The sequence below is a fragment of the Aulonocara sp. 'chitande type north' Nkhata Bay genome, linkage group LG9, assembly GCF_057382095.1.
Source record: "Aulonocara sp. 'chitande type north' Nkhata Bay isolate Kocher_YH1m ecotype deep benthic linkage group LG9, A_spYH_male_GT1.1, whole genome shotgun sequence".
In the NCBI taxonomy this organism is placed as follows: domain Eukaryota; kingdom Metazoa; phylum Chordata; class Actinopteri; order Cichliformes; family Cichlidae; genus Aulonocara; species Aulonocara sp. 'chitande type north' Nkhata Bay.
Genome location: NC_141352.1, coordinates 8,321,356 through 8,333,859, shown reverse-complemented (window position 1 = coordinate 8,333,859; position 12,504 = coordinate 8,321,356). Strand labels below are relative to the sequence as shown.

General features: G+C 42.7%; 1 protein-coding gene across 1 annotated transcript in view; it reads right to left on the bottom strand.

Annotated features, from left to right (window-relative positions):
- Positions 1 to 17: 17 nt before the first annotated feature.
- LOC147321555 (melanoma receptor tyrosine-protein kinase-like) overlaps positions 18 to 12,504 on the bottom strand; it is a 42,071-nt gene continuing 29,584 nt past the window's right edge. The window contains exons 9-28 of the mRNA XM_086305480.1: positions 12,472 to 12,504; positions 12,163 to 12,236; positions 11,948 to 12,038; positions 11,351 to 11,550; positions 11,133 to 11,265; positions 10,234 to 10,324; positions 9,590 to 9,747; positions 9,449 to 9,481; positions 8,174 to 8,318; positions 7,897 to 8,019; positions 7,627 to 7,725; positions 7,191 to 7,376; positions 6,330 to 6,485; positions 6,110 to 6,185; positions 5,340 to 5,486; positions 4,961 to 5,058; positions 3,601 to 3,735; positions 3,232 to 3,322; positions 321 to 3,093; positions 18 to 241 (exon numbers count right to left, since the gene is read on the bottom strand). The exon at positions 12,472 to 12,504 is cut by the window's right edge and continues 94 nt beyond it. Of these exons, the coding sequence (XP_086161606.1) occupies positions 2,750 to 3,093; positions 3,232 to 3,322; positions 3,601 to 3,735; positions 4,961 to 5,058; positions 5,340 to 5,486; positions 6,110 to 6,185; positions 6,330 to 6,485; positions 7,191 to 7,376; positions 7,627 to 7,725; positions 7,897 to 8,019; positions 8,174 to 8,318; positions 9,449 to 9,481; positions 9,590 to 9,747; positions 10,234 to 10,324; positions 11,133 to 11,265; positions 11,351 to 11,550; positions 11,948 to 12,038; positions 12,163 to 12,236; positions 12,472 to 12,504 (2,413 nt within the window). The 3' untranslated portion in view covers positions 18 to 241; positions 321 to 2,749. The remainder of the gene's footprint in view (positions 242 to 320; positions 3,094 to 3,231; positions 3,323 to 3,600; positions 3,736 to 4,960; positions 5,059 to 5,339; positions 5,487 to 6,109; positions 6,186 to 6,329; positions 6,486 to 7,190; positions 7,377 to 7,626; positions 7,726 to 7,896; positions 8,020 to 8,173; positions 8,319 to 9,448; positions 9,482 to 9,589; positions 9,748 to 10,233; positions 10,325 to 11,132; positions 11,266 to 11,350; positions 11,551 to 11,947; positions 12,039 to 12,162; positions 12,237 to 12,471) is intronic.

The following is a 12,504-nucleotide window of genomic DNA, read 5'->3' as shown; positions in this document are numbered from 1 at the left end:
AAATGACAGACACGGCATTCACAGTCACAAGGCTTTTATTTCTCACAACAAAGCTACTCAAATAAGGTTTGATCATTGCAGGAGAGAATCCTTCTGCCACTGTTTCTTTTTACTCACAGGGAGAGGATCCCTGAAGACCAGGATACAAAGGAAGTGTGTTCCAGAAGGAAGAGGACCAGCTCTGAGGAAGCAGGTAAGCTGTAAAGGTGAGTAACTCCCTCCTCAGGTAGGGGAGGTGATGCTGGGAACAGGGAGACAAAAGCATTAGCAGGAGCAGACTATCAGGTTTAGACTGGATGCTTGAGCTGGTCCTTAACTACCTGTGTTTAATGAGGATGATGAAGGGCGGGAATCATGACTCCACCCCTGGATGATGGAGGAAAAGCTTGCTCTGGACTCAGAGGGGGTCACAGAATCCACAACAAACCAGCACAGAACACAACAGAGACAAGGTCCCCATTCATCAGCCGGATCATTTACATGGTTCATGCAGGGACATGTGCCAGTGTCTCTGAAGTGAAAATAATATAACTGATAATCGAGTGACTGTTAGAGTGGAGACACAACATGGCAGCTGTCATCACACTCCATAAATGATCAAAAACTAAAATCAATGTCACGAAAAGCTCATATTTTACATGTAGGTCTTTCCGATGTATTAAATAAAGTTTTAGTTTACATTTTTTATGAAAACCCAGCAATGTTTACTCAGTGAACCCTGATCTGCGAGAGGCAAAGAACACCACTCACTCAATATTGGCTGAAATAGCAGTGAGGTTAATCACATAGAAGCAACATGTACATGAATGGTTTGGTTTCTGTTCTCTTCTTATGATCTTTTAGTTTGAAGTTTTCTCAGAGTCTTTCCTGTCCATCCATCATATTCATCATGGTTACATTCCTCCATCCATCCACTTTCCACTGCTTGTCAGCATCCAGATGTTGGGGCAGCAGTCTCAGCAGACATGCCCAGACCTTCCTCTCCATTTCCACCACTTCCAGCTCTTCCACAGGAATAATGTTATATTCCTAATCCAGCCAAGAGACTCCCCACTGCTTCCTGGGTATAAACAGTCAGATGACACAAGCACGTCTGGATCCTTCCATTATGGAGTAGTAGCTGCTCAGGTTGTTATTTTATCTCTTAAGTGGTGAACATACTCTGAAACTTAGAGATGGACACAACACAACATGTGTGCACAGTCACAGAGCTGGCAGGCATGAGGATATCCACTCAGATCCATAAGTCACTTGGACTTCAGGAGACTCTGGCAGATGTTGGGGAAACTAACACCCACATTAGGCTGAGCTCGACTCCCTTATTATTGTGATACCCACAGTTTATGCCCATAGGTGAGGGCAGGAATATATTTATATCATCTCTTTGTATTAAGGTCTCAACCTTACACTACAAAACACCTCCCACCTGAGGCAACACCTTATTCTGAGACCACACTGAGCATTCCCACGTTTTCCACCTACGAACTCTAAAAGATTGGTGCTGACATTTGTGGAATTTTGCTCTAAATAAACCTTAGATAAATATCCTGCAGATATTTAACTTCATTCAGTGTCAAACAAGAAAACAGTGAATGTAACCTGTTAGCAGGTCAGCTAAAGAAAACTGAATTCACACCCGAGTTCACATCTAACCACAGTTAAAGCCAAACCGAGTCACATCACATATACAGACATTCAGTGTGGTTCTCTATGGAGGCTGAAGGCTGTCAAAGGTCATAATTTACATGATATGTCTCCAAATGAGTTCAAGCACAGAGAAATTAGCTGATTAATTCTAAACACTACTGCCTTAAAAAGCAGCAGTTGTTTTTTTAACTCAAAGCCTTCTACGCTACAAGACACATTCATGTAGTACTTTATGCTTTCCACCACTACAGCCAGTTTACACCTATGTCACAGAGAGGCTCCAGCCAAACAGGGACTCGAACGTCAAGCCATCATCTATGAGGGGCCCTCAGTAACCGATGCACCACAACAATGACAATAACTCAGCATTGTCGATAAAACTTGGGTTGATTTTTTGGAATATTCAAACTAAAAACAACCCGTTCAGCACTGTGAGCTGTAAAAGTTGGATCTAAATTTGATAGATTGAAAAGTTTTTCTGTCTGGACGCTCGAGACTCACTCCAAACTGCTCCCACTCTGGTCAGATGCTCTTTATTGTTCGTTGTTGGGCACATCTTCATCATCCATGTTCCTCTAACACATTAAAGTCCCGATCATCATCGTTTCTATAAATATGAAAACTATTTGTTCTCTTGAAAAGGAAAAGCTGACAAAGGTTCAGTACCTGCAGACAGCCTCTCAACTTCCATAAATTTACACTATCAACAGTGATACACAGACACGAGCAGTAGTGGTTAACAGGAAATCATGATTTGGCTCATTCTTGTCAAGTAAAGCAAAGAATTCATAACTTTATACACTTTATACAATAAAAGTTCATTCAGAGTATTTCAAGTCAAACAGAAGGTTTTAGTCAGACTGAGACTGTTAAAGAAACTCGTTCAGGAGCTGCAGAGCTTAAACCAAGTCCTTTGGTCCTACCAGTCAAGCAAACTTGCAAACATCAATTGTGAGTCTGAGGCTGTCGGTCTGGATGAAGTGCTGCCTCTGCTCAAGTCAGTGTTTCCTGAAGAACTGACTGTAAAACAATTAATTCCTGTGGGCAGCTTGAATGAAAGTAGAGCACAGCTTCAGTCTGACAGCCCGAGTGCTGCTGTCCCCTAGCGGACAGGAGCATGTAGAGCGCCGCCCACACCCAGATACTCGAGGTTCTCTGCTGCTGGGAGGAACAGATGGTTCTCCGCTAACGTTGCATCTTTAATGGTCTGAGGCAGGAAGTCAGCCTGGTAGTCTGGATTATCAAGGCTGTGACTGGTCACCAGAGGGCGCAGTTTGAAGGACGCGTTCAGGTATTCAGGTCCATAGGGCACTTGGGAGGTGTTCAGATCCTCCAGCGGGTGGGGAAGTGGGCCCCAGCCCAGGCTCAGGTCCTCATAATTAGGGTTTAAAACCTTGGAGAGCCGGCTGCTCTGGCTGGTCTCACTCACACTCTGGTTCATGTACTCTGGAAGACAGAGCAGGAAAATGCTGTTTAGGTATTAATTAATTTTCTGTCATGAAGACAGTTTGCTGTCTGGCTATTAATTGATTTACATCTCCTAATTATTTGTCACTGGTCTGAGTTATGTTTGATGATGGATACCGTGGTCGATGAAGTCCTTTTCCAGTGCGCTGTCAGTGGGATCGGTGATGTACCGCAGGGCGAGGCTGTTCTCTCCGGCCGGATGACCATTCTGACACGAACGAAGAGAATCAATGAAACACCTCTGTTTCATCAAAGCACGTTCATTAGAATGAAACACAGAGGAAATAAATAGCTGTACTTCTGGCCACTTATGGCGAGTGGAAGTAGACGGTTTACATTTACTTGGGTCACCAGGGGGCGCCGAACACTTTCTTAAGCACAATGTTTTTTCATGTAACACTTACTAAAATGTTTGATAAAACATATAGACATGTAACAATGTGTCTTTAGACTAGATTAGACTACAATAGGTGTGTGTGTCCATACCATGGGCCGGTCCTTATGGTTACCCATGCCTCTGTAGGGCAGCAGGTATTCGTCCGGGTCAATAACGTCCTCGGTGTCGTCGGTGCTCAGCAGACGAGAGTAAAACCTGCTGTCTGACGGACTTGGCAGGTCCCCCTGACAAAAATAATTAATGTAGTTTTTTTCTTTAAAGACGATCATTATTGCTCGTTCATTTTTATTATAATGATCATCTTCTGGATTGAAACCAAAGAGAAACAGCTTTGCATTTATTGGAAGTTTGTTTGAAATCATTTTCTCGTGTTTCTTTTGAACCGCTTCTTTCTACACACCGAAACTTTACATTCCCTGTTAGTTCTGTGCAGTTAATAAATACTAATATTATTTCATTTTAACAGTTTACTCATCTATATTCACCGTGTGAGTATGAGTTAGAACACACGTTGATCCCAAACTGCTTAATTCTCTAATAAACAGGAAGTAAAGAGATGAACTGATGATATGATGTTTGTCGGGTCTAATAATTCAACTATGTTCATGTGGTTTCATAAAAAAAATCTCAGCTGTAGATATTTCTAAAATACTTTTTCTCCTGGGTTAAATTTATTCCTGTTTTGTGTCTGAATGATCCAGATCGTGACATATTCTCCACGTGCACCCCGTACTGTGATCAGAATTTGGTTCTTTACATTTAAAAAAATTAATTGTATCATACTTTAATTCATCATATGCCAGCGCATTCAAGAGGAAACAAAAAGAAAAGACGATGGACGGTTTTCCATATGAAAACAAAATTGTTTTATTTTTCTAATATCTTCATTTTCAAAACAGGAAAAACTGAGTTAAATGTGATCATTAGAAGTAGAAATGCTTTATCTTTTTCTAATCAGTTAACCTAATTAGCCTAATTAATAAGTTAAGTGTCAGCTTCCTTCTTTCATTTTCAGTAAGAAGGTTTTGGTTTATTCCTGTAGTTTTTTGATTACTATAAAAGTAGATTATTGTTAAGGTTAAAATGTAAATATTTTTGGATTGTTAATAATAGAACTGATTGCTGACCAAGTGATTTAGCTCCATACAGAAACACTGAGTCCTATGAGCGTAAATGATTTCTCACAAATGTCACAAATATTCGACCGATCAGACCATTAGCTTGTTTAACAACAGTCCCCCTGATGTGTGTGGTGAGTCAAGAGTTCACGTTCAGCACAGCTTTTGAATGAACAAATGTCTGAGAAATAAGACAATATTAATATTATTACATGTAGAAAATATCTGGACAGTCAGACGGTAAAGGATCTCCATATTACCAACCCTCAGTGAAGAAAATCTTTTTATAAGTGTTATTATACAAGTAAATGACATGAAATCCCTGGTTTACCTGTATGACCAGGTATCTGGACGGGTCGCTGGCCATCTTGGAGAACTCCACCATCAGCTCTTTGAACCTGGGCCGACTGGACGGGTCGATCATCCAGCCTGCAGAAGCAAAGTGGATGATTTTCAGTCTTCTGTACAGCTGAGCTGCTCCAGGCTATATTCGTGTTCGTCATACCAAAGAACTTTTAGTACTTGATGTAGAATTTTTTTGTCTGACTTCATGAAATTTAGACCGTAGCCTGGAGCCATTGTAAGACAAACAGACGCCCGATTTGGAGACATGATGAGTTTTTTGTGAAAAAGCGCCATAACTATTTAAAAGTTTCATGTTCCCATCAAGGCGCAATTTTTCTACCAGCACCACCTGCGTCTCGTCTTACATTTGACCATGATCATGTAGACATCGATGGTGCAGATGGGGGGCTGAGGCAGCCGCTCGCCTCTCCCCAGCACCGTGGCGATCTCGCTGGCCGGGATGCCGTCGTATGGCTTGGAGCCGAACGTCATGATCTCCCACACCGTCACACCTGCAGACCATCGACTGTTAGAGCAGACTCAGTGCTCGGTAAAACCTCCGTCACACAACAACAGACACGATGAAGTAAACAACATGAGTTCAAGGAGGGTTTGTTCCTGATGAGAATTTTAATGATAATGATCATTTTTATTTGCATGTATATAAAAGACAGAAATATGTTCTGGGGTCCGAACGGTGAATCAGTAAGTAAGCATCTTGAACCTGAACCGTTTTTCTTTCAAATGCCCAGGAGGGGGCAGTCCTGTCAGACTGAAATCTATGAGAAGATCACTCTAATGCTCACTGGATCTATGACATCAGAGAGCATTTTAGGAGTTTATGGTCGACCTCTTGTGTCAGGTCATACACAAGACAACAGCATGTTAATGGTTTCAATTTTAATGTTTCCATTCGAAGTAAAATAGACAATAAAGCAGACGATTCTTTATGGAGGGCTACCTCATGATACTTTATGCTTCCACTTATCAAATTCAGTGTCGTGGGTGGAGCCTATCCCAGCTGTGATAGAACAGCTGTCTTTTTATGTCACAGTAAGAAAATAACTTTTTCAGGTGTAGTGAAACAAGTACCCAGTGGGCCTTGTGCAGGCTAGAGAGCCACAGATTGACCCACCATAACTCCAGACATCACTCTGATGGGTGTAAGTCCACTGGAGGATCGACTCTAATGCCATCCACTTAATGGGAACCTGCGTTAAACAGAGGAAGACAAACACACACAGACAGGTGAGGAACATTTTAACAACATCAACATCCTGTCTGATTTAGTCTTTTGTGGTTTTGTCCTGATAGAAATCAGCTCGTCTCCGAGTGCCATCCACATGAAAACACACCTTTCCTCCATCAGCGTGATATTCCTTCTCATCTGCCGTCAGAAGCTTGGCAAGGCCGAAGTCGGTGATCTTGACGTGGTTAGGACTCTTCAAAAGGACGTTCCTTGCAGCCAGGTCACGATGCACCAGGTGACGCTCCTCCAGGTAGTTCATCCCCTGCACACAAACGTCATGCATGCACACAAGTTTTCAGTATGAGTAAAACCAGCTGTGTGATAACTGGCTGGGCTGCAGCACCAGTATCTCTGCAAAAGAAATGAAGTCCAGAAACTGCAGGTGATGCTGACTCCAACAATCGTTCAGTGTCCACAGATCCACGTGTAAAAATGTCAAAAGTTACAGCAGAAATAAACATGTTTACAGCCTCATACAAAAATGTGTAAATGACTGTAACTCATCTGTGTAAATTGTTTGTTTTTGTTTAACTTCTTCAGGCTGCTGCCTTTAGGGGGCGCCAGAGCAGCTCATCTGCCCCCATCTCCCCCTCTCCCAGCATCCTCATCTGTCACACCAGCTTTTTGCACGTCCTCCTTCACTGCATCCATGAACTATCTCTGAGGTTTTCCCGTTTTTCCCCTGCCATCAGCTCCATATTCAGCACCCACGATCCCATCAGCACACTTTATGAATGGAGACTGCTCTCATCAGGTTTCACTGTGAGCCTCTGACCTTGTACCTTGTGATTTTCCCAGCACTTAAAAATCCAAATCAGACTTAAAACGGACTAAACAGATTAGCACACGGTTTCTTGTGTTTGCATTAATGGGCCTCAGCAGGCTTAAAGAGAGCTGCACACTGAGCTGGCGCCTCAGGCAGGAGAGTTTCTCCTTAGAGGAGGTCTTGCTGACCTCATTTACTCACCTTAGCAATCTGGACACACCAGTTGAGCAGCCACTGCGCCCCAATGCTATCCCTGTGGTGCCGGACATAGTCCAGCAAGCAGCCGTACGGCATCAGCTGAGTAACCAGCTGGACTGATGATGTCAGGCAGATTCCCAGCAGGCGGCACACATGAGGGTGATCCACACTCGCCATCACATACGCTTCCTACACAGACAGCAGTGTTACTGAGAAACATCCACGGGAAAGTCTGAGCTACAGATGCAGCTGTGGAGCATTTTTAACTTCAGTGCGCCCTTTAATCAGCTCAAGATTAAGATCCAACTTTTTTTAAACCACTTAAATGTAAGAAGATATTTGGTGGAGCGACTTAAAATTCAAGACACAAAATACTTAACAGTCACTAACAATGTGTTTGTATAGCAGGAAAAAGAAGAAGCACACAGAGGAGTCTTACATCCAGGACTTCTTGGTTGGCTTTTGGTGACGTGGCCTCTCTGAGAACTTTGATGGCTACTGGGATCTTCACATTCTCGCCTTCAGGGATCCACAAACCCTAAACAAACAAACACTTTATTCTGTCCAACTAGCAGGAGTGCGACTGGGCTGTGGTGCGTTCAAGTCTCAAGTGTTGGATGACAGCAGCATTTCCTCTGCTGCACTCACATGACTAAACATTTAAAGTACCACCATGAGGGGATCATTCTCTTGTATCAAACATATTTACCTTGTACACCGTCCCAAAGGCGCCGGAGCCGAGCACCCTGACCTTCTTAAAGTCGGTCTCCTTCAGGATCCTCAGCAGTGCCTGGTTAGGTGCCTGACCACTGGGGGTCAGTGGCTCCACCAGCTAAATGACAAAAGTCATCCAATAGCATCATATGTAGAGAGACTTCAGTTCATATTTTAGAGCTACCAACCAAATCAAACCCAGGTTCATCATTAATGCATTCATTTTACTATCGATCACGTTTTAAATGCAGAATGAAAAGCTGAGTCTTCACCTCTCTCTCCTGCAGCAGGCGGCGTACAGTTCGCTTCCTCTTAATTTGCATTCGTCGTAGCAACACAAAGATGATCAGCGACACAATGACGAGAAGCAGGAGCCCTCCAATCACACTGGCCGCCAGTGTAGAGTGTGCAAGAGAGCTGTGAAGAGAGAGCGTTAAATGATGCTGACAGCATGCAGAGTCATAGAGTCCTGTTCAAACTGGAGATGGCACGATACCACTTTTTTATTCCCTATACCGATATCATAAATTTGAATATCGGCCGATACTGATATAAATCTGATACAGTGCATTTTATAATCAGTAAAACTTTTTTTTAAATATCTTTCTGCATTTTGTATAAGTTCATACTCAAGTAAAAAAATATTCTGCTATACCTGTATGCAAAAAAATACACTGCACCCAAAATATTTCATAGTTCAGCAAAACTGATCAATCTAATAAACTTAAACCTGCTCCATCCTCCCTATTCTGGTATTTTAAAGAGTACTTAGCAGAAATATTAAATAACCAAACTAATGGGGTTGCAAACTCCCAGCAAAATAAAAAAGGGAACCACCCCCCACCTCATCATGATTAATCGACGTAATCAACTTTAATTTAATGTGCGTGTAAAAAATGCACAGAAATCAATTATTTTTCTACAATAATTAAATAGATTCAACATCTTTCTTCAACAGAACTGCAGACTGCACAGATGGTTCCCAAAGGAAAAAGTACTACAGCTTACTAGGGTATATTAGACTTAACAGTTACTATATACAGTAATGGACTTCTATACATTTTACATCACATGAAAACTTTGGTTGTAAGATTCAGATAATTATTTATTAAAAGCTCGACATTTTAAATGAGAATAAGAAAGAAAAGTATGTCTTTGTGCCCCCTTTTCCCTGTTCATGCCCTCTCGGCCCCCCTGGCTAAACTTTGCTAGCTCCGCCCCTGCACAGTTACAGCCGTCAGCTACGTAGAAAAAGATCTTCGAGTAGAAAGTAATATTAAATACATTCTAACAACAGCTTATCAAGCTTAAACGTGCTGCTGTTGTTCAGCCGCTGGTTTCCTCTTTCTGGTGCAAAGTGGGCCAAAAGCAAAGAAGAGAGACGATCAGCTGATCATTGATCAGTTTCATGATTGAAGTAGCAGCCGGAGAGAGAGAATGAGAGACAGACGCCCCATATATATATATTGTTGAAATGCAAAAGTTTATTTGGCATCATCTTTTCTGTGTTGATTTCAGTTAAGATACAACCAAAGATATATTTTTACCCATTGCATCCAGACAATCCAGGACCAGAACACCTGCAGACGCACAGACACAAAACATCTTAAATCCAATGTTAGACGCTCTGTTTAATATCAGCTGCTCTGCCGACACCCTCAGCGGGGATTCAGCAGCATGCGCCTCACCCCTCGCTGCAGTTCTGGTGGCAGGACTGGCACTGGCCCATTCTGTCGGCGTATTTCCAGACCAACTTGCCTCCCTCTCCCTGCACACCATGAGGGCAGTGTGGCACGCAGTGGGGGCCATCTTTAACATGGGCACACTGGGAACACTTGTCAGGGCCCTGCAGGTGGGGATGATGATGGGGATGTTCATTTTCTAAACCACGATTTATGATTTTTGTCTTTGTACAAGGACCAAAATATTTACAGAAAAACAAAATGTGCCAAAAAATGTTTCATTCTCAAAGCGAAATCTACAGATTCCTCATGTTTCCTGTCCCGTTGTTAACACGCTTGCTCCTGTATTTTTCTGCAGGATTAATTTAACATCTACTGATCATGCCCTTTTTACCTTAATTTTTGATATAAATCTCAAAAAGAACTAAAAATATGTTTTTAATACACAAAATCTTAAAGATCTGCTTTGAAAAACCTTAAAAAGTTTGAACTTTCAGGTTCAGACATGACTTGAAGAAGAGTACGAAGTATTAATTAGAAAAATCAGCAGCTGTTACAGTTGCTTGTATGCTTTGACTGTCCGATGCTATTTCATACTGTACACTCCTCCTAGCAACAATGGCAACAATAGCAGTAGAAGCTGCACTGACCGGTCCGGAGCAGGTCAGCGACCCGGTTTGCAGCAGACACTCTGGGTGACACTGGACACAGCTGCCATTTACCTCCACCTCTCTGGGTTCCCTGCAGGAGGACACAGAGAAAGATCCAGAGTCAGTGTGCAGAAGCTCACCGGGGGAACAAGAGCTCGGTTTTCTGCACTGATGGAAATTATGGATTTCCTCCAATAGCCACTTAAGGCTGTATCCAGCAGGGGGTCCAGCCCCACAGACTCACATGTTACAATGAATTAATTCATAATTAACTAACCTTCTAAACAACTGTTCAGGGGTGACTTGTTGTGCAGCTATTTTCAAGTATTTCCTCCAGTTTTGATGAGTGAAATTCAGCTTTTTTTATTTGTTTCTGAGCAACCTGCACTCATCTGAATTACTGGTATTTATGTTGGGAGTGTAGTGACTGCAGGGACAATGACGACTTTTACCTGGATGTGTGTGTGCTGTAGAACAAGTTTATTTGATTTTAGATGTTTGTGTATCATCTGTGTTTGTGACATTAATTGTGTAGAGTGTGAATATTGAGAGACTAGGTAGCAGCTAAGGTAGCAGCCAAATTTAGCAGCAGCACCAGGTTAGCTTGGGGTTATGCCTGTAACCTCCGTTCTCTGAGTGTTGGGTGTAGTGATTCTGTAAATTTAGTATTAAATAAAAATATATGTAGAACCTAAAATATTTTCAGCACGTATACATGTCTGTGTATCTACAAAGTTTATGGTTGAGCTAGCTAATCAAGCTAGCTAATCTTAGCTGATTACTTTATTCAGCTTCTGGCTGAATATAAACGGACAGCAGAAAGCCTGTTTTGAAGCCTGACAAAAGGCTTCACAGAGACACAGCAACTGCTTCACTAATGTTTAAAGTCTATAACTCACCCTTGCAGCAGGTTGCACAACACCACACAGCGGCCCTTGCGGTTGAATTGCCGGCAGGACAAACACATGGTGGGCCCTGGACCCCAGCAGCCTAAATCTGTACACTCCGTGTCACAGGTTTGATTGTTCCTCTCTGTGTCGCAGAGACAAGAATATTGTCTTATTTCTCAGACATTCGTTCATTCAATAGCTGTGCTGAACGTGAACTCTTGACTCACCACACACATCAGGGGGACTGTTGTTCAACAAGCTAATGGTCTGGTCGGTTGATCTGAATAGGTGGGCCCACTGGTCTTTCCAAACATAACATAACTCGGGGTTATTCTTCACTGTCACTACTCCGGCACTGACCTCCTTCAGAGAGCGCAAACCCAGCCACCGCAGGTGCTTCAAGTTCACCACGGCCAAACTGTGTTTCCTGAAGAGCAAGAGTCCATAAGAGGGGGGTACATAAACAATACAGAGCCACCATCAGCACTCTTGCTGGTCCAACAACCATCCATCCATCCAACATCCATCCACCAACCTTCTTCCGCTTACCAAATCATGTCATGCTGACACTGATACTGAGTAAAGTCTGAAGTCAAACGAAACACAGACCAAATATCTACATATGAAACCAGTGTTGAGCTACACTTCCATTTGTCAGAGTGCAAAAGAAACCACCCATTATGCAAGCAGATTTATGGGCCCAGAATAGCTCAGAGGTTTAGTTGTCATAGTTCCTTTATAACCTCGGTGTAAACTGTTATCAGTTTGGAAAGAAAACCCACATATTTCACATATTTCTGGTATTTCTGGACAGTGAGACTCACGAGAATGTCGTTCTTCCTCTGATGATCTCCAGGTTCTCAAACACAGACAGAGATGTCAGATTCTTGGGCCAGAACTGAATCATCAGGTAACCTGGACGACACAAACACTGGTTGTTGCTGCAATCTTCAAAACTTTAACAACTCCATGAATCAGAGGGCAACGAACTACAGATTCAGTTAGTGTGACTCCCATTGCTCTCAGGCTGTAGACCTACCAGTGATTTCCTTCACTGTCTTGAAGTTCTCCAGCTTCTCGGGCTCCATGGGTGGGATGTTGTAATGTGGATCCCTGGAATGGCAAATCAGCACAAGTCATTGACACAGAGGACGGCCTACTCAGCTGACTGCACCGAACATGAATAAGTCATTTATTTCTGTCAGGCTAACTTAATGAAGCTTGTGTTTCATGACAGGCGAGCGTTGGCGATGTGCTGAGGTGTGGCTGTGGGTATGATGCTGTTAGCATCCAGCTACCGTGAAGTCGCAGTGTAACACTGTGATGTTTAGTGGGAGGAGCTCCTCACCCAGTGAAGGAGGATTCAAGGATGACGACGTCG